We start from the raw sequence: 21,328 nt of genomic DNA on the forward strand, positions 1-21,328 counted from the left end.
TAACTGGAACTGCTCAGCTCGGGTTACCAGAGAGTGTTTATTATTATGGGAGATGCCTGATGTTGCATTATTGCATGTGCTCCTTCTGAGAAAATGCTGTTTGTGTATGTTTAACTTGCAGTTTAAGCTCTTGCCCCTGCTCACAGACTAAACAAACAGCAAACAGCATCCTCTAAAGTTTGCAAAACATCACAAATGCAGAGTCCTTGAAGCTTCAAATACTGATACTTAGATTACTGAGTTAAACACTTTTTGCTTAGGAAAGAGGGGTGCTTGAGGCTGCTGGTGCAGCTGTGGATGTTCCCCAGACATGCACACTCCTGTCTGCCTTGGGAGCATTGGGGTGTCACTGCCCTTGGCCTGGGATGCAAGTTTCCAGTCAGCCCCTTTCCAGGCATTGCCTCCCCATTGGTGGGGTGACATGGGAGCTGCCATGGGCAAGACAGAGAGGTCTCAGGCAGCCACCTCTCTCAATGGGATGAGTCAGAAAACCTAACAAGAGGGTTTGGACCTGCAAATAACCTTTTCCTTTATCCTTTATCTGAGACATTGCCTCTAGATCTGAACGTTCTACTGCTCTTTGCTTGCGATCTGTTTCCAAAGTGCTGGTCAAAATGGGGAATAGTTCAGATTTAAAGCTGGTTTTGAAGCATCAGGCATTGGGTGCAGACTCCAGCCTCCGTGGACCCCTGGTGCTGTGAATTAATTCCCTGCATGGAGTAAAGCCGGTTGTTTCCTGGTATCCTCAAGATGCTGTAGATGTTGGACAGACAATTGCATGTTCTCAGTGGGCAGGGCAGCCAGGCCCTGCCACACAACACAGGAGGCAGGCCATGGGCAGTACCAGTGATAGGCACGTGAAGAGTAGCTTCAGTAGCAAAGTCCTTGTGAGAAAGCCTGTATTCCGCTTGGTGGAAAGATGGATGAGTGTATGGAAATCTCTCTTAAGTGCCGTTTGTTATTAGATGGGCTCAAGGTCTCTGTTGCAAGATAGCTGATTTGGGCTGTATGCCTGCCTGAAGTGGATGCAAGAGAAGGTTTTTTTCTTCCTCCTTGAATCTCAACCTACATAGAATGCATGGCACTGACACATGAGCACATGCGTTCAGCTCATTAGGCAGACATGGCGTATCCAAGACTGACCAGCCTTGTGCCAAGAGCATCATGGAAATCAGCCAGCTGCATTTGTTGACATTGCTAAAATAGTTTCACTTCACAGCACCAAGGCAAAGCTGAAGTGGGGAATAAAGCAAAGGGCCAGGAGTGATGACACAAAGTGGTCCATTACCTTTTGTGGGATTACTTGCTGTGTACTCGTACTTGAAACCAGCCTGTGCGCTGAGCCTGGGTCACGAAGCAGCTCCAGAGCAGCTGCAGTGTGATGTGCTGAGCTGCTGATGGGTGCTGGAGGTTGGTGTGGTGTGTCTTCAAGTTTGTTACACACAAACTGCATTTGGTGCCCAGTGAATTGACTTTCTGGTGTGTTTCTTGCCCAGCTATCTCTGCCTGCACTCACTTCTCAATATTCACTTTTAAGTTCCTTGTGGCTTCTCAGCAGCAAAGTCCTGGTGATGGCCACTTTCATCTTTCCTTAGAGTCCAAGATGTGGCACTTCAGACTCATTATTTGGCTACTCTTTGCTACTTCCTTGTCTTCCAGATGGTGACTCTTGTTTCACTGGGTTGATGGCCTAGGAATAGAGTTTTGGGGGTTTTCTTGGTATTGTCAATCAATCATGTGTAGCACTGAAACTTCAGTAGTGTACAGCTGGTTTGCAGTCAGGTCTGGGTCTTGCTGGCAAAGAAACTGGTGAGCAAAAGTCATATGGCTGGTGTTGGGAAGATGAGAGGTCAGCCAGTGTGCACACACTTCTCGTTAGGAGGACAGGGCATGGCGAAGAGCACACTCAGCCCCCGGGGTCCGAAATGGTTGACTCATGGTTTGTCCCTTTTCAGTGTTATGGGAAGTACATGCTCCTGATGTTTACAGATGTTTCTTAGTGGTTGGGAGTAGGGAGAGCTCCTGCAGTGATTTGGAGGCACTCTCTGGCTTCAGTGAGTTTGTGTTGGGTGGGGATAATGGCGTGGCTGGGCTTAGTAAAAGCCATTTTGAGAATGTCAGACGTTTGTGTCCAGTGCTGTATTTCTGAGGCCTCATTCAGCAGCAGGTTGGATTGTAATCCTAAGCAGAAATGGTTTAAATGTTGTATAAGCCTGTGCAAAATTCAGCAGCATTTTGCTGATGCTTAAGAGCAGTGAAATGCATACAGAAGTGCTAAATTGAGGTGGTTTTGCTGTGTGTGGTGGTTTGTAGGGTTTTTGTTTCGTTCTGTTTTATTTTGGTTTTAATCCAAAACAGCAATGGTACTCCAATGTTAAACTGACAGAAGCTTACAATTTCTTGTGAAACCACAGATGCTCTTCTAGTATGAAGCTGTGAAGTTGTGGAGGAATGAACCCGACTCCTGATGTTTCTGGGGCTAACTGGGATGTGGAACTAATGGCAGTGCACCTTTCCAGTGGGATTAGAAACAGTGCTATTTCTAACCCAAGGGATATGGGGTTTGAAATGCAAATGTTTTGGCTTCCTTCCCTGTGCAGTCTCATGTATCTACTGCTCTTTCACTTTAGGTTATGATGCCCTGAGCTATTCTGTGGAAAGTAATGACAAATGGAGCGGGAGGCAGCTACTGCAAGCGAATGAGAACACGACTGATGTCCCAGAGGAGGGAGGGCAGCTGTATGTCAGAAATTGCACTGAACCAGGTAGGAACGAAAATTACTTCTGGCTCCTCGGTCTTACAGTTGACTTTCTCACCTCCAGGTATCTGTATTGGCACCACCTTTACTGCCAAAAACTTGTACTTGCCAATTTTTATGTCAGTAAACATGGGTGTTGTTTTCCTTTTGTGCATGCACCGTGTGAGTATTGCAAATTCCCTCAGCAGCTAGGGCTAAGAGGAGGACCTGCTGTCAGCCAGAGTACAGGACAATGTTTAATACATATTAATAGCCAAGTGCTGAGACCATAAGCAGCATGCCTTCTGTAAACACTGCATGCGGTTCTAGCAGTGGGATTTGCATAGTGAAGATGTGTGTTAGTGGGATTATTACCTGAGAAATTAGTAGGTAGTCATATATTTACTACAAGCACCTCCATCAGCAGTGGACCCAAAGAAACCCCATCTTCTGTAGCTTGAGGTTGGGTTGATCTGCTGATGAGAAATAGGGTTCAGTTCGTAATGTGGCTTTCTCTTCAGGGAGGGACCTTAGCAGGGTCTTCCTCATCTCCTTAACTCCTGTTTTCATGAAACTTGTGTCCCACTTCCTCAGGGATCAGCCTGCAGCTGGGGTTAAGGCAGACTGGGGCTGGTGTTTAACTGTAGGAGAAGAGCCGATGTGCTTTTGAACTTGCCTTCCCTGAGCTGTGTGTGGCTCTTTGTCAATGTCTTGTACTTGTTCTGAAAGAGCCCCCTCTATTTGGAGGGGTGTTTCCTGTCCTGTAGTTAAAAGGAAAAATCACTGCCAATACTGTTCAAAAAAACTCTCCATGGATGATAGAAAAAAAGAACAAGATGGAGAGTCTTCAATTTGCATCTAATTGATTACATTGTTTTTAGTTCTACTCAAATAGATGTCATCATGATAGATCAGTATTAAAAGAGAAGTCTTTATAAACTGTTCAGACCTTTATTTTCTTTTCAAAGCAGAGCTTGGATGTTGTTTCCTCACAGTTCAGGGAGGGAAGGGAAAGGTGTTCCTCTGTTCTTCAGGACTTATGTAGGTTACGTGCCCCAAGGGAAATTCCAACAAATACGGTTCTTGCTGTGCTTCTCTGCCTATAATTTTTCCTCCCGTGTAATCCTTAATAACAATTCTGGACATATGGATGATTATAATCTTTTTAGGCAGAAAAAACTAGTACAGAAATGGTTCTTATTCCATTTTTCACTTGTTTGCATATCTCCCATATAGCGCAGATCCATTCTTACAGTCTCACATCAGCATCTGTAGTAATCTTGGTACATCAGCACCTGCTATCTCACCATCCTCATCGGCTCTTTGCTGCCTTTACCAAATGAAGTGGCCTATAGGAAGCGTTTGGGATTTTATCTGTGGTGTATGGGGGCGTTTTTCTCCCCCTTTTCCAGAAGACGAAACAATAATTATTGAGCACATTGTGTAGTGTTCAGGAGAGAGGAAGTAGGAACACCTCGGTGAATTTCTGTTTGTAATCTGAATTGTCATGACATTACAACAGAATACATTCTGTAATGTAAACTGACTGAAAACTGACTGTAAACTGACTGAAAGTACTGTAGGAAAGAAAGCAAAAGTAACAAAGTTTAGGTCCCACATGTTGTTTTGTGGATTTCCTTTTGGGCTGTTAGGATAGCGGAAATGCCAATCATTAGCGCTAGGCTGGGTGGCAGGCAGAAATGTTTGAGTTGTCTTGGTTAGAATGGGAGCGGGATGCTGCTGAAGTGTCTGTGGAAGTTACCTGTTGACTTCAGTGGATTGCAGGCCACTGCAGAACACTTCAGTCCTGGTTTTCAGCAAGTCAAGTGAGTAGAAGAGCTGGTAGAAGCGATTCCGTAAATGGCATAGCTGTGTTGTCTTGTTCTGAAGGGGTTTTGTGCTGTATATGATAACTCAGCACAAGAAAGCGAAGTGTGAGTTGTGCTTTGGGAAGAGTTTCAGAATTTTCCGTTTTCGCTGCAGCTCAGAATGGTGCCAGGCTTCTGAATCCAGCACAAAATGGACTGCCAGTCATGAGCCCATACAGCTTCATCCTGCTGCTATCTTTCCTAATGCTAAGAGTGAAACAGCTATTCAGGAGATGAAATGGGATGGTGATGGAGCTGAGGTCAGTCTAATCTAATGCAAGGTTAACCACTGCCACAGCAGGTTATAATCACAGTCTAGTTTGTATGGGAAGGGACCTTAAAGCTCATCCAGTTCCAACCCCCTGCGACAGGCAGGGACGCCTTCCGCTAGACCAGGTTAGGATGAGGAGACCTTCTGCATGGCTCCTAACAGCAGCTTTCATGTTTAAAAGCGTAGAAGGGAGTAGGGTGGTTCAAATCAGTGTACGGCTCTGACACTCATGATTGTTGCTGTTGAACAGAGCTGATGGAAGGGTTGATTCCACAGGCTTTCAGGGAAGCACGGTCTTTCCATGGCCAGGTTAGTGCTGGATGAGGCCCCCGAGTGGTGTTCAGCTCTGAAGTGACTGTTAAGAGTCCTGAATGAGTGCAGCAGTAGAGAAGCACGAGAGCTCCCCAGGCACGTCTGCCTTTGCCTTCTCCAAGTGCTTGCCTGTACAGTGCTGCTCAGGGAAATTGGGGCAGTTTGGCTAAAATTGTGATGTTGCTGAGCATAACCTGCGTATGGTGCGTCACACAACCCTCGGGTGCCTGTTGTTACTTGGGAATCAGCAGGGCTTAAACCTCCTCAGCCATCCCCACAGGACGTGCGCTCATGCGCATTTGACCTTCAGGTGTTTCTCCTTCCCTTTGGAGAGTATTGGTAGGAAAATGCTGCCTGAAAAGATGTGGTAATTTTCCTGCTTAGTTCCAAAATTAAGTTGCATGAACACCTACAGCTCAGCAAAAGTGAGTATTTAAGAAAGCAGTTTCACCTCCTCTGTTGGGGAGGGAAATGAAATGCCTCGTTTTGAAGTGTTCTGTGGGATTTTGCAACCCTTGGCTTTTGCTCTCTGTTGGCAGTAAATACGTTTTTACATGCTAAAGGAAAGATTCTTTTTCTGTAAGTGCACATGGATTGTCAGGAAGCCTGGCATGGCATTTCCAAACTGCTGGGTTTAGTTTCTAATGGTTTATCCAGGGGGCTATCTAGTAGCATGTTATCATCAGAACTGCTCCAAATAGTGGGGTTTTGCCCACTTTTGCTTTGAAACATACATTGTAGAAATACTAAAGGGGGAAATGGACTGAATGCAGCCTGAAGACTTTTTCCGTGGGTTTTCTGTTGTTGTTGGGGTTTTTTGGGGTGTTTTTGTCCTTTTGTGGTTTTCCACTCTGAAACTGTTGCAGTTGGAGTGACAGTGTGGTCTTCTAGAGCAGGTACCTTCAAAGTGCGCTGCTCACTGTGTGCTGCTTAGCCCCAGTTCACTGACCCCTGGGGATTTCGAGCCCTGCAGTAGGGCGCTGGGAAATAAATCTTGCAAGGCTCAGTCTGGAGGGTGGCTGCTCCTGGCTTGGAATAGCAAATAAGAGGCGACCATGTTTGCTTTCAGAAAGCTGTTGAACTTGGCTGGTGCAGTGACGACGTGGTAACCTTTCTGCTTACTCCCTTGCCCTCTCAGCACTGATGGAGTTGGTATTGAGCATCTGGCTTGGTTAAGGTCCAGCTCTGGGTGACTGGCTTCAGCAGCAGTTACAACCTGGTGCTCGGCTGTGGATGATGTGGGCAAAAAATTGCACTCCCAAAACCAGGGATGTAGCAAGGCATGGCAAATGGATGAGATGAAATCCCAGCCTCAAAGGACCCCTATCTTTGCAAGTGTACTAGGTGCTGTGGGATCTGAGTACCTGCCAGAGTGCTTTGAAACGTCAGTTTAAGCCTTACTGCTGTGTGCTCTGTTAGCAGAAAGAAGCTGGGGAATATTCATTGGGTGCTCTGCCCTGCCCCTGTGGCTGTGTTGGTTGTGTTGAGCACTTGTGGAGGCAGAATGACAAAGCACCCGCTTTCTTTTCTAAAGTGCCTCTGGGCTCTCAGTCCCTGTTCCCTTGTTTTCCAGCCCTGTGCTTATATCTGCTTGATATTTGGGTGTTGAGGGTGATGGAGATTTCTCCATGTCTATAGGTAACACAGACTTCTTGCCTATTGGCCTTTGTACCCGGAGGTAAGGTGCCAGTCTTGGACTCCTTTCTAAACATTCTTCTGCTTTTTGCCTCTGCAAGATACAAGGAGTAGTATCTTTACAAACCTGTGTTTTGCTTTAGTGGGATGCGGATGGGATCCTATGTCCCTTGGGATGGGAAATAGGGAGACACAGAAGACAAAATTCATTTGGAATTCCTCTGGAAAGGTGCTGGAAGTAGCTGCTGGCAGAGTGAGCAAGGCTGTTCTTGCTCCAGCACTGCCAAGGTCAGGAATGCCTTCTTCACCACCAGATACAATATACTCTCTGAAGAGTGATTCCTCCTGCTTATTTTTTTTCTCCTGACTGAATCAAAATGCAATTAAAAAAACCCCAAACCAAACCCCAACAAAACAGTCACTTTCCCTCAAGCAAAATTAATTTTGCTTAGCAAAATGAAAATACATAATTTGTTTCTGTCCAGGCAGTCACAAACCCTTGCTCCCACTTGTGGAAACACTACAAGGACCAACTGCTGTAAGTTTAGTAACAAACTGTCCTCACGGAATATCACAAGGATGTTCTTCCCTCCCTCTGCTGTGACAGCTTTGTGAATTTGACAGGAATTTGCTCAAACTTCTGCTCCCACACTCTGCTTCTGCCTGTTGGTCACTGTCTTCCATCTTCCTCGCGACAAGGGAAGACAGGACTGGGCTCAGGGTGTGATTCCAGTGCAGTGAAGGCTGAGGATTCCGGTGCACCGTCATTCACTTTCATTTTATTTGCCCCCCTTGGTGCTTTGCAGACAAGGGTTGTCGCTTGTCCCAGGAGTCCTGTTCCTGGAGCTTGGGGTCTGCAGCGTATTCTCCTGTGCTAACAGCGCAACCGTCAGGTCCGGTGCTCTAGGAGCAGGGGTCGGTCACAGCGATGCACCAACGCTCTGGGAGGTTGCTGTGCCCCTCCTCGTGCCGAGCAGCCCAGAAAGGCTTCATCAGCTCCAAACCTAAAGCATTTGAAAAGCTTGATGTTGGGTTGGAAGCTCAGAAATAAAACCAAGCCCCATGCCTGCTGCTTCCAGGTTTGTGTGCTGGCACGGAGCTGGGTTATCTTTTCCTGTCATCAGGAAGGAGAGATATCCTCCTGCTGGGAACAGGGGCTGAAGTGGTGATGCTGTCACCTGCCCCAAGAGTTGGGCTTGGAGACAAACGCCAGTGCTGGCAAAGCTCCTTGGCTGACATCGGCTTCAGAACTAAACGTTGTCATTGTGCAGGCTGCATGTCCCTGCAGCCTGTCTCTGCTGTGGGAAGCCCAGGGGGCAGCCACTGGCCGGGGCAGAGCTCTTCCCGGCCAAGCCTGCCCGCTCAGGTCGTTGAAAGCATTGGGAATGGTTTTCCTGTTCACACGTGTTGGCCGTGGCCATGCACTAAGGCAGCAAGTGCAGGCAGTTACAGCGCTGGGCGGGAGCGCATGTGCCCGGCTCCCTCTCATTAGCTCTGTGGTGGGTTCGTTGGTGGGTTTTGGCAGCTGGATCATGTTTCTGGAGCCAAGTTCAGATCCAGGTGCAATTGGGTCAGCAGAGACATGTGCACACCATGTCTCTGCTATTTACACCCCGTATCCACAGTAGGACAAGTCTTGTTGGACACAGGGGAGAGCGTGACTTGATTTTGATTGCAGATGCTCTTGTCAGCTTGTGCCAGGGAAGATGACCTGTGAAAGCTGTGAAGAGCTGCAAGGGATACATAAAGATAACTTGTAGCTGGTGGAAAGTGCTCTGCTGCTTGGCTATTCATGCAGCTGGTTTTTGGAGGGTATTTCCCATCTATCTGACCCTTGGAGTGATTTCTCAAGCTCAAGTAACTCTCTGGACACGTCTGAGCAATGTCTGTGCTCTCGGTGCAGTTAGAGGTTTTATTTTTTTAATTATTTTTTTTTTCCTTGCAATAAACTGGAATGAGAATTGATTTTCCTGCCTGGGAAAACATTTAATGTACTGGTGGCAGTGCCAGGGTCAGTGTGCCACCAAATGGGTGGCATTGGTGAGAACTTCAGCAACCAGCAGATCCTTGGACCTAGCAGGGAAGGATTATGCCAAGAAATGTTTTTAACAGGGAGGAGCCATTCACCATTGCAAAAGCTGGCCAGGGGAGTGGAAAATCCAGCATCTCTTTCCCCATTCAGAACAAGGAGGGTGTCTTTCTCAATAACCCTCTGTGTCACGTGGAGGACACTACCAGGCACAAAAAGAGCAAATAAAGGAGGATAAGAAAGGATGATTCTTCCTGCCTTTCCCAGAGAAAGTCCTTAAAAGCAATTTGTCTGATTTCAGTTTCTAGGACTGAGGTGATGTTTTAATGAGGTGAGGTGGTGGTTTAACAAAGTGGCCATCAGGTCATGGAGGGGATTCTCCCCCTCTGCTGCGCTCTGGGGAGACCCCCCCTGCAGTCCTGATCCAGCTCTGGGGCAACAGCACAAGAGGGACGTGGAGCTGCTGGAGCGAGGCCAGAGGAGGCCCCGGAGCTGCTGCGAGGGCTGGAGCAGCTCTGCTCTGGAGCCAGGCTGAGAGAGCTGGGCTGGGGCAGCCTGGAGAAGAGAAGGCTCCTGAAGGGGAGACCTTAGAGCAGCTCCAGTGCCTAAAGGGGCTCCAGGAAACCTGGAGAGGGGCTTTGGACAAGGGCCTGTAGGGACAGGCCAAGGGGAATGGCTTTAACCTGCCAGAGGGGAGATTGAGATGAGCTCTGAGGCAGAAGTTCTTCCCTGTGAGGGTGCTGAGGTGCTGGCACAGACTTTTTCCCAGAGAAGCTGTGGCTGCCCCATCCCTGGCAGTGTTCAAGGCCAGGTTGGACACAGGGGCTTGGAGCAACCTGCTCTAGTGGAAGGTGTCCCTGCCCGTGGCAGGGGGTTGGAGCTGGAGGAGCTTTAAGATCCCTTCCAACACAACCAGTCTGGGATTCTGTGGCACCAGCTGGGCAATGGTGGTTGGAAAGCGGCAAGCAGGAGCCCTGGGAAGCCAGATGTTCTCACAGTTTGTGCCAATGCAGCGAAGCACATGGGCGGGCTGAGGGCCGGGGTCCTCTCAACAGCCCAAGCATCACTGAGTGACGTTGGTGTATAGGTGAGCATGCAGCAGGACTGTACCTTGACCACATGTGAAAGGGGAAGGTTGGAGCAATTGCTTTTTGCTGGGTATTTGAAGTCTCTGAACTGATCTCCAAATCATGCAATTCCCTGGAAAATAGAGCTCCCTGTGCACACGCAGGAGGCCAGTAGCATTATTTTTGTTGAAATTTTGCCAGTATTCCCATGTGGTTATGTGTGTGACTTCAGGAACTGAAGATCATAGAATCATAGAATGGTTTGGGTTGGAAAGAACCTTAAGATCATCCAGTTCCAACCCCCTGCCATGGGCAGGGCACCTCACACTAGACCATGTCACCCAGGGCTCTGTCCAACCTGGCCTTGAACACTGCCAGGGATGGGGCAGCCACAGCTTCTCTGGGCATCCTGTGCCAGCACCTCAGTACCCTCATAGGGAAGAACTTCTTCCTTATGTCCAACCTCAGCTTCCTTTGTTTCAGTTTGAACCCATCACCCCATGTCCTATTGCTCCAGTCCCTGATGAAGAGTCCCTCCCCAGCATCCTTGTAGCCCCCTTCAGACACTGGAAGCTGCTCTGAGGTCTCCATGTAGCTTCTCTTCTTCAGGCTGAACAGCCCCGATGTTCTTAGACTGTCTTCATATGGAGAAAAGTAATACAAGCTCTGTGATTCAAATCAAGAGGTGGCAATGCTATTTCCCATTTCATCCTCAGTGTGTTCTCTTGCGTTGATGAAACAAAAGAGTCAGAGAAGGGAGGGGAACTGAGTGAGAAAACAACAAAATAAAACCCAGATCCCAAAACCAGCATCACCTCTATGGTCTGTAGGCAGAGGAAGGGCAGTCAGCTCCTGTGAGCCCATGGTGCCCTCATCAGAAAGCTTCTGTTTGTTTTTGCAGAATACATCATTGCACATGTACCAAACAGCTGTAATTAAACCACTGCTTGTTCAAACAGAAAAGAATCTCATTAGACCCATTGGCGCCTGGGTTATGAGTACTTAGCCTTCAGTCCTTGGCATCGCAACATGGCCAAGATGTGCACTGGTAGTCTGCAAAATCTCACCTACTGGGATTCATTTGCTTAATTGGTGATACTTGTGACTAGCATGTTCCCATTGTAATTGTTTCTGGTGGAAATCACTGTATTGTCATATGCTGCTATGCAGTAAGGGCATTGCACAGTGTTTATGGAAGATTTGTATTGCATGCTGGGTGTTCAGTGAAGAACACCAAGGGATAATTGACTGTTGCTACCCAAGAAGCATGTTAATAGTCTTGAGAAATAATGACAAGACTAAAATAAAAAAGGAATAATCCTGTAGGGAACAAGGAACAGATCTTAACCTGTACGCCTGCTGCTATCAAAGACAGGAGGACAGCACTGGAGAGCCAGTCAGAAGCGCAACCCAGTTTGCATGGTAGCTCTTCCTAGTACCCTATTTATCTAGTCAGTGTTCTGCTGTAAGCTGCCCATATGCTTTACTGACAAAACCTGAAATAGGGAATGCTGGACATGGAATTGCCAGCCAGGGGAATTTAGCAATAAAAGTGGTGGGAGCACACAGGTGCAGTACCCCCGTAGGTTCACATCTGATGCCTCGAAGAAGTTATTGGTTGCAGATCATTCCTTACTGCTTCAACCTTTTGTTCCTCTTTTCATCCTCGTCCCTCCAGCTGCATGGAAGCACCCACAGCCAAGTGAATTTGCCAAAATCCAAACGTTAGCCTCTTGTATCTCACAGTGTTTTGATAACATGAGGCTGCCCATGGCAGGGGGGTTGGAACTAGACGATCTTAAGGTCCTTTCCAACCCTAACTATTCTATGATTCTATGCTTAGTTATTTAGTGTTTGAAGTACTCTGCAAGGGCTTAGGAGAGAGAGCTACTCAGCTATGGACCGCGCAAGATAGGCATAGATAGCGCTATGGCTTCTGACCTCTTCTGTCTTTCTAGTCTTCATTCAGGCTGTAATGAAGTGACCCACCTGCAACCTGCTAGTGACCATTTAATGACCTGCTCTCTAGGGATTGCTGATCCGGCAGCCTTTGGCTGGGGCTCAGCATTGTCTAGATGTGAAATACTGACTAGTGCTACTGGTCTTGGTAAGAAAGCTTTGCCTTGTATGTGCTTATACTAAAGATCCATGAGACCAGTGACTCCAGCATGGCAGCACAGGCACTGGGCTGCATCCCTGGTGGGAGGGGAGGGGTGCACAGCCACAGAGGGAGGATTCTGGCATAGAGGAGGGAATGTGCCACTGTACACACGTGGTGGTTCTGCACGGAGAGCGAAGGTGGGAGGGCACTGTGCTGACACGCTGGTTTCTCTGCTGAAGGGATGTGGAGCCCATGGAGCTGTGCCTTCACGAGCAGCTTCTCATCCCTCTCAGAGATCAAAACACCCTTGTGGCCGTCCCTGCAGTGAATCCTCTGGTGCCCAAGGACCTGCACGCTGAAGTGTGCTGCCTACGGGTACCCCAGTCATGGTCTGCTCTGGTGTGTCTTGAGAGCTTGGAATTGGTTTTGCTGTTTATGGACTTGCCAAACAAGTGAAAAATAGACATGGAGAGTGCTTACCTGATGTAAAGCTGCGCTCTTTTATCCCCGTCTTAAGTTCTTTCCTTTTCAAAGACAGTGATCAGTCTGGATAAAACACAGGTTTCAAGCTATGAGCTTGTGGTGTTCCAATCTTATTTAGTGGAGTGGCCACGGTAAAAATAAACATAGTTTTAAGAAGAAAGGAAAAATGAGGTGGAGCACAGGACTTTCGCAATGCAATTCAAATATTCCCTGGGCCAGCTGATGGATCGTGTTTGACACATAACTTCATGGGGGACAAACAATTTTTCAGCTACATCATCTCTGAAGGAGCTGCCTACTTTATCTCTGGAAAAAATGCAGGTAGAAAATATCAGCATTCTTCAGCAGAAAGAGGAGGAAAATACTTTCCGAAGTACATCATCAGCCGGTAACTGCATTTATTGTAGCAAGAATCCATGTTTAGAGTAACGGCAGTGGATGGGGGACCTTGTGTCCCTTTATCATTACTTTTTCCCCTCTGAAGTGACTTTAAAATGCCCAGAAATTTTCTCAGTTTTGTTTTTTTTGGGGGCTTTTTTGGTTGGTTGGTTGGTTGTAGGGTTTTTGGTCTTTCTACCTAGAGGAATGAGACTTGCTTCCTTGAACTTCTAGCAAGCTTGGGCATCTCCTTTGGTTATATTGTGTTGTGGAAAAGGTGGAGGAGAGGTTTATAACACTGAAGAGGGACAATTGCTTCCAAATCTTTGCATTTGAAAGGTGTTAAGAAGCAACACAGGACTTCAGACATGAGTAGATATCTTTCTGAACTGGGTTTTACTTCTCTGACACCTGAGAACGCCAGGCAGCTGGAGTGCATCGCATCGCTCTGGGAAGTCTTCCGTGAAGCCCAAGAGCTGAATCTCTAAGGAGGAAGTGGACAAGTTGTTGAGTCAGGCTTTCTTCTTTGGAAGAGAATGCTGAGTATGGGAAGCAGGACTATTGTAGGTTTTTGGGTTGGCAGCTGGGAAGATGCACTGTGGGCTTCCTGTTCGGTGATGCAGGCCCATGCCAGTGGTGGCCTCTTGTCCTGCCCATATGCTGCAGGCTCCCTGGGTCCTCTCTGTGTCTTGGTGGCAGGATGGCACAGCTCATGTTGGCTGGCAGCATGGGGCATGGTTGGGCTGTCTGATGAAGAGCACGCTCTAAGGAGTTAGCACCAGTTAAAACCTGTAAATTGCAAGCGATTGTGTTCATGCAGTTTGGACCGTCTGAGGGTGCTGAGGCGCTGGCACAGGGTGCCCAGAGAAGCTGTGGCTGCCCCATCTCTGGCAGTGTTCAAGGCCAGGTTGGACACAGGGGCTTAGAGCAACCTGCTCTAGTGGAAGGTGTCCCTGCCTGTGGCAGGGGGTTAGAACTGGATGAGCTTTAAGGTCCCTTCCACCCAAACCACCCTGGGATTCTGTGATCTTTCTGATAAAATCAATGACTGATGCTTACTTGGCAGATGGAAGCTGCTCAAAGCAGCATGGCCTCAGGACATTACTGAAGTACAAATAACAGCTCACAGCTATAGTAAAAGTAAATGTGTACCAGATGTACATGTTCTAGATTGGCCAGATACTAGGGTAGTTGAGTTTTCTACACACCTGAATGATTCTTCTGTCATGGTAAATGCAAATTGTCCACTTAAGCATTTAAAAATATATTGCAGTGTTTTTGTGAAATATCATAATTCTCCTCATGTCGTCCTTTTCCCACCAAGGCCCTATATTGTGGACACGCTTTCTGCAGTGTTTTGTTGTGCTGCTGGTTTCTCCCAGTGAGTGACACTGGCTTTTTAAACCGTTTTGGAGCTCAGAATAGATGGAAGCTCTCCCAGGGCTGCAGAAGCCTGCAAGCCATGGCTGTGCTGCAGCACAAGCACGGAGCTGGGGACAGGGCTTCTGAATCATTTCTGTTTCCTGACAGTATGAAGAGATTAAGGTGTCCACCTGTGGGCAGACTCTGGGCAGATGTTTAGGTGGTGTAAGTGTGATGGGCTCTGCTGGCTTACATCAAGTGGTGGTTTAGTCCTTTACGGCACAAAGTGTTCAATGTTCATATGTGCAGGTGGGACAGAGCCAGGTCCCTTGCATCAACTGGAGCAAGGAGGGTTTTCTGTAGGACCCCAACGAGGTATCCTGTACCACCACCTCATTTCCCCCTTCCTAAAGCAGGGGAGGGATGTGGCAGCAGCATGTGCAGTTCCAGCACTTGGTGATGCCTCTGGGCTTTGCTGGCGTGGGGGTTTTGTGTGTAACCAGCCAATCTTGCTCTGTCTGTCACTAGCGCAGAGCACCAAAGGACAGGTGGTTGGGCCTCAGGATGTTTGGCATCTTGTAGATGTATTTTGCCTGTCGTCTGGCTTCTGGTGGTCTGCTTAACCTGTGTACGTTCCAGCAGCTCATAGAATCATAGAATCAATAAAGGTTGGAAAAGACCTTTAAGCTCATCAAGTCCAACCGTTGCCCAGCACTCGTAAGTTCACCACTAACCCATGTCACTGAGGGCCTCGTCTGCATGGTGTGTGAACACTTCCGGGGATGGTGGTTCCACCACTTATTCCAGCCTATTCCAAAGTTCCTCCAGTTTGGGTCCTGTGACGGTTTGGGATGATGTGTGACTTGCAGGACTCTGTGTGCTGGCTTTCACTTTCACCCTTGTCAAAACACACTTCTAGTTGTGCAATACCCTAAAACCAGCCCAAATATCAAGGCAGAGGTAGACATTGCCAGTGCGAGGTTAGAGGCTGAAACCTAAGATCGGCCTTTCTGGCAATCACCTACTTTCACTGCAGCCTGCACTGGTGTGGCCATCCTGGCATTGCCTCCAGGGGCCCCCGTGGCAGATGGGGGTGGCTTTCAAAAAGGAAGGGCTTGGAGCAATCTGCTCTAGTGGAAGGTGTCCCTGCCCGTGGCAGGGGGTTGGAACTGGGTGAGCTTTAAGGTCTCTTCCAACCAAACCAGTCTGGGATATGATATGATTAAAGGCTTGTCAGTCCTCAGTGGCCTCTTGTTTAACACACAACCACTGCCAAGGTGCAGGAGGTGAAGTTGGAGGGGCTGCTCGTTTGCATGGCCACCACAGCTGGGTTTCCACCGAAGGAACCTCGCTATCAAGCTGCCAGCCCAGGCTGGCGGTGGGCAGGCACAGGAATAGCTCTCCTGCCATGACCCCTTCTGCTACCCCAGGCCTTTAAAGGAGTCTTCACAATATGAGTTTTATCCTATATTAAAGCCTCTTTGTGCTGATAATGAAGAAAATCAGGGCAAATGGTTGTAGGCACATGCTTTACTTTTTGGTGTGTCTGTGGTACTTTGCAGGTTGAAGATGGATGTGGAAACAAGGGCCTCAAGCCTTGATTTAAATTTCAGTGCCTTTAGGGGTGAAAGCTGATGTAACTCCAAGATCTGTCCCAGGACAAGTCTTTATATTAGAGTTTCTGGTTTAAATTTGTTATTTTTGAGCTAATACTGTTAAAGAAGAAAAATAACATCTGGCCCTATGTTACAAATGGGATTTTTGTTGCTTGTTTTTCAATTCTTGCCAGTAGTAAGTATTTAAAAATCAAAGGTCCAGATTTTCCACTGATGTAAATTATTTCTGGCTCCACTGACTTCACTGAGCTTACACTAGTTTTAAATGACCGAGGATCTCATACAACATCCTGAGTCAAGATTTAATACAGTCAGGATGGAGTCTTTATCATCTGTCATTTGCATTTTAAGTAGTGCTTAATTGTATAGCTTTTATACACAGACATGTGCATAAACTCACTTATGCACAGAGTAATGGATTTATATATTAATGCTGAAGCAGTTTAATTGTGTGCACAGCAGTGGGTAAAATAAAAGTATTTAATTAAAATGGATTTCTTTTTTTTCCATGGACTGCATAAAGAATTTTCCAGATTAGATATTGGTTACCCACATGTGCAAGCTCCTCATTATTTCCTTGCTGTCCCCGTTAGGAGATGGATAGGGGGGTTATTTATCATCCCTGGCAGTGTTCAAGGCCAGGTTGGACACAGGGCTTGGAGCAACCTGCTCTAGTGGAAGGTGTCCCTGCCCGGGGCAGGGGGTTGGAGCTGGATGAGCTTTAAGGTCCCTTCCAACACAAACCAGTCTGGGATTCTGTGGTTCTCTTTCTTGGCTCTCTGGCAGAAGGGCGAATGGCTCTTTTGCTGCCTCGTGCTGGTGATGGGTGAGCAGGGGGTAAGGAAGAGAGCTTCCACTTTGGTCCAGGCTCTCCATAAAGATTTGCACTCAGGATGGGATCAAAGTCTTTCATGCTAACTGTGATAAAACCACTGGGAAAATCCCCTGTGCTGCTTCTGTGCATCCGTAGTCACCAAAGTGGGTGGTTGGGGTTTTGGCTGCAGTTTGCAGCATGGGAAGCCTCTCTGTGTTTCGTGTTTGTTCAGCCAAAATTCATGGGAGGTTTTCAAATGTTTTGTTTATTTCTATCCGAAATTTCTGTACTTTTGGAAATTGTCGAATATCCTACAATTTCAGGGTAGCATCTAAAGGCCAGAAGATACTGGTACTTCTGTGACAAGAGCAGCACTTCCAGGGGAGATTTTGAGGTTATCTGCCCAGCAGTGGTTGTGCATCCTGCTGGGGGAAAGAAATGCTTCAGAACATACCCTTATACATATATACATGTGAATCACAGAACCCCAGCCTGGTTTGTGTTGGAAGGGACCTTCAAGCTCATCCAGCTGCAGCCCCCTGCCACGGGCAGGGACACCTTCCACTAGAGCAGGTTGCTCCAAGCCCCTGTGTCCAACCTGGCCTTGAACACTGCCAGGGATGGGGCAGCCACAGCTTCTCTGGGAAAAGTCTGTGCCAGCGCCTCAGCACCCTCACAGGGAAGAGCTTCTGCCTCAGAGCTCATCTCAATCTCCCCTTTGGCAGGTTAAAGCCATTCCCCTTGTCCATAAGCCCCTCTCCATCTTTCTTGAGGTCCCCTTTAGGTGTCGGAAGACCCTGAGCCTATATTTATATGCATAAAAAGAGAGACGGGATAAAAAAAAGAGCAGTCATGACCAGTATATGTGTAACCAAAGACAATTCTGAGCCCGCATCCTGATGAATACAGAACCCAGGCTCCTGGTGATGGACAGGCAGGTGCTGATGGGCTGAATGACAACTTCTCATTAGCACTCATTAATAGTCTGACTGGAGAGTTAGTTTCTGTGCTGATGACTGACTTCCAGGTGACCTGAGCACTCTGATGCTCTGTCCTTCTGCAGCTGGGCAAGCTCTCCATGCCCTGGCTTAGTGACATTACGTGCTGAAGTGTCCTAGTAATTACCCACCACACCAGCTTCATGTTCTCAAGGGCTGTTATTAGTCGTGAGAAAGAGATGCTGTCTTCCCATCACTTAACGGATGGGAGAAGAAAAGGAAAGGGGGAGGTGATAATTGTTTTGTGTTAAAACAGGGATAATTACTGCTATAGAATTCTGCTAGAAAACAATGCAGCCAGTCATTATTCATCCTCACAGCTCAAGTGTGTACAGGCAGAGTGGGTTCAGGGCTTCCCTTGGGCTTGGCTGTGGTGGGGTGGTCGTGGGAACCTGCACTGTGCCCCCGGTCAGTAGATGTCTCCCTCAGGAGGATGCTGTCCTGAGCTCCGTCAGGGCAGCTGCCACCAGACCTCCTGCTCCATAAACCCCAGCCTGTTTGTGAGCCATGTGTCTTGTGGGACCCCTGCCTGTGTTCCTGACAAACAGGAATTCATCCGGGTGACACCACTGCGTTAGCATGTCTGAAGAGGGCCCTGTCCTAGGAAGAGGGGTCTGGTCAGGCTGAAGGTCTGTGTGACACTGTCTTCTGGCTGCATCTGTGTTTAGTGCCACACTCGTGGGGAAAAATGCCAGGATTGTGTGAGATGTATTTACCACTGGGATTTGGGCTGGTGGGCTGAGTGATGCTCCCCTGGCGTATTCTTGCGTCTCCCAGTAATTTGCAGGGTGAGAAGCCAGTGACTGGTTTCGCTGTATGAAGTAGCTCATAGTGCTTTATTTTCTCTGGGAATTTGAGTGTTTTCTGGGACCTGTGAGAGCCTTTGGCATCTGCAGCCCTGTGTGACCAGAGCTCTGCTACTGACCTGTGCCTGTTGTGAGGATGTCTCTCTGGCAGGGGGAGAAGGAAAGGGATCAACCTAGGTTTGCTTTGTGGAGGCATCAGCTGGCAGAGCTGGTCTCACATGGCAAGCAGGACTCTCTGAGGTCATCCTTTAGGGCAGTGGATTGCTGTGAGGACCCTGAGTGAGGCTGGATGCAGGGATGCAGCAGCTTTCCTGTAGCCATAGCAACCATCAGGGATGTGGTGATAACTGCTGGCATCCCTGGACTGACAGGCATGGAAAAGAGGTGGAAATGAGTGTGGCTTCCAGGCCAGGCAGTGAGCTAACCCACAGTAATTCAGGTGAACTGGGCAGATGTGAGTAACACTCCATAGTGCCTGGTGGGGATGTCCAGATGCCTGTGTTGCCAGGGGCATTTCTGGCACATCTTGGGGTGCCTCCACCCCAGGCACTCTAGTCCGGATCGATGGACACCTAGTACCAGGCTCCATGACTGGGGGGTGTCCTCTCTTATTGCCTCTTTCACAGATTTGTTGAACTCCTCCTTGAAACTGCCCATGTGTGGCTCAGCAATCCCTGCTCTGCAGGCAAGGCTCTTAGTGCTCGTTTTCCCCTGTTCAGATGAGATGATGGGGCCAGGTTTGTCTCTGCTCCTCCTTGAAGGAAGGTCTGGAAGGATGTGTCTCCAGCAGCACTGGGGTCTGCAAACACCCCCAAATCTGAGGGGGTAGGCAGGGGGTCAGCAAGCAAAGCTCAGAAGAGCAGTGGACAAAGGAGTGCAAATAAACAAATGCCACCACATAAGCTATGTCTTAAAGTGAGATTGTCGAATACCTACTGAGCCCGAGGCTCCTGTGGGTAGTGCTGAGCCTTTCCCCTGTCCCCTTCCCCGGTAACCAGGATTACAGATTTAAGCAGGATGCAGGAGCTGACAAATGCTTGGACTGGGCAATGGAAAGTTTCACTGAGCCACCACTGCTCGAGCGCTGGGGGAAGCTGCAGTGGGGAGATGGAGCCTCCATGCTTGAGTTAATAGGATGTTATGTTCTGCTCACACTTGGGTTCCTCCTCTGGACGTGTCTCTCTCCACTCCCTTTTTCTTTTTCTTAAAAAAATTCCAAGTGAAGCTGTTTTTAGAAGCCAGTACGTCGTCTCCTCTGCCTCCACTGCATCCATGTGGAATGCATTGGGATTGAACTACTCTCGCCTGGAAAAGACTTTCAGAGGTATTTAACTTACCTTTGGCATAGAATGAATGAGCAGGTTAGCATGCAGGAAGGTGAGAGAGGGCCCAGCAACCCATCGCTGAGTTACGTGTATATGTCAGTGCTAATCATCTGTGCTGCCAAGTATCCTTGAACCTCTTGGTGGTGGCTGGGGATTGCTGGAGGGGGCTGCAGTGTGCAGGCACCATGCATCCATGATCCCGAGTGCGTGCAGCATGAGGGCGTAAGCCTGAAGAGCAAGCTGAATGGCTTTGCCCGGTAAGTGACCGTGCCAGTAAAGATGGGATTGATGTTTCCCTGGCAAATTTTTCCATGTAAGAAATTCCCTGCTGTTTAGAGTGAATAAATCAGGATCAGATGGCGTTTTAGAGGATTGTGCTGTCACTGAGTGTTTCCCATTCTATTTTTGATGTTGCAGATCCTTGACATATTCCCAGTGGAGGTGCAGACTTGCCTGCAGTAAATTCAACTAGAAAAAAACTGGCATTGCTTTCACTGCCTTTCCCAGCCCCACTGAAGCAGGATGTGGTCCTCCAGGCCCTCTCCAGCCAGCGGATGATAAACTGCTGGGTGCCCAGGCACTACCTGTGAACCCCAAGTCTGAGCGCTGCCCCAGGGTGTCCCCTTTGTGCAACCTGCCTATGAACCCAGTGTAAATAGGGTGCTGAAAACCCCTGCTGGAGCTCGGTCAAGCAGAGGGGTGATAGGGTTAATGCAGTCTGTTGCCTAATTTCAGAGAGATATTTGCATGCAGATCAGACTTAATTTACTGTCTTATTTTTCTACTCCTACAAGAGTAGTGGAAGAAACACATTCTTTGTTAGTTTTATCTGTAAAACTGAGAAATATGTGCACTGTTAAAATGATGTTGCTGTGATTAGATGTACAGAAAACCGAAATAAATAAGAGGTTTGTGCTTGTGCTTTGAAGGTAATAGGCTGTATTCCTTGTCAGGTTTTTACTCTCCATTGATTACTATCTAGGTGCTGTAAACTGCAGAAGAAGGAGGTTATACAGCATGCAGTACTGTGGCATGTATATCCCTTTGGAAAAGATGGGCTGTGGGAGGATCAGGGGTGGTTTGGGTTTATGTTGTCTGTCTGACGAGCTTTGCTGCACAGCAGCAGTGTCTGGGGTGCTCTGGTGTGTAGAAATGAGGTCGACTGAGGTTCAGGGCAAAAGAGCCAACTGTGAGATAGAGGCTGCTTCCAGCACAGTGACTGACCCGCGGAGCCTTGGATGTGGTTCTCAGTGCAGGTTCATCTTCATTTCTTGATGTGCTGAACAGCAGGCACAGCGTGGCAACCCTGCTTGTCTGTCAGAATGCGACACAGGCAAACAGCAACACGTTGAGATGTTGTGTAAATGTCTGTAAACTGCTTCTGTAGGGGTGAGAATGGTTCCGGAAAAGTCAAAATTCTTCTTTCTGTTGCCTTTATCAATTGCTTTTTTGTGTAATATCATTTTGTTATCAAATTTACTTGAATTTTAATCAAAAAAGTTAGGTGTCTGCAGCTCTGTGCCGC

General features: G+C 47.9%; 1 protein-coding gene across 4 annotated transcripts in view; it reads left to right on the forward strand.

The window, feature by feature from the left end:
• The window catches only part of SLC24A3 (solute carrier family 24 member 3), a 172,733-nt gene that overhangs the window by 27,149 nt on the left and 124,256 nt on the right, over nt 1-21,328 (forward strand). For all 4 annotated transcript variants that reach the window (XM_030489142.1, XM_030489140.1, XM_030489144.1 and 1 more), the window contains exon 2: nt 2,631-2,765. In XM_030489142.1, the coding sequence (XP_030345002.1) occupies nt 2,631-2,765 (135 nt within the window). The remainder of the gene's footprint in view (nt 1-2,630; nt 2,766-21,328) is intronic.

The sequence above is a fragment of the Strigops habroptila genome, chromosome 6 (genome assembly GCF_004027225.2).
Source record: "Strigops habroptila isolate Jane chromosome 6, bStrHab1.2.pri, whole genome shotgun sequence".
Lineage (NCBI taxonomy): Eukaryota > Metazoa > Chordata > Aves > Psittaciformes > Psittacidae > Strigops > Strigops habroptila.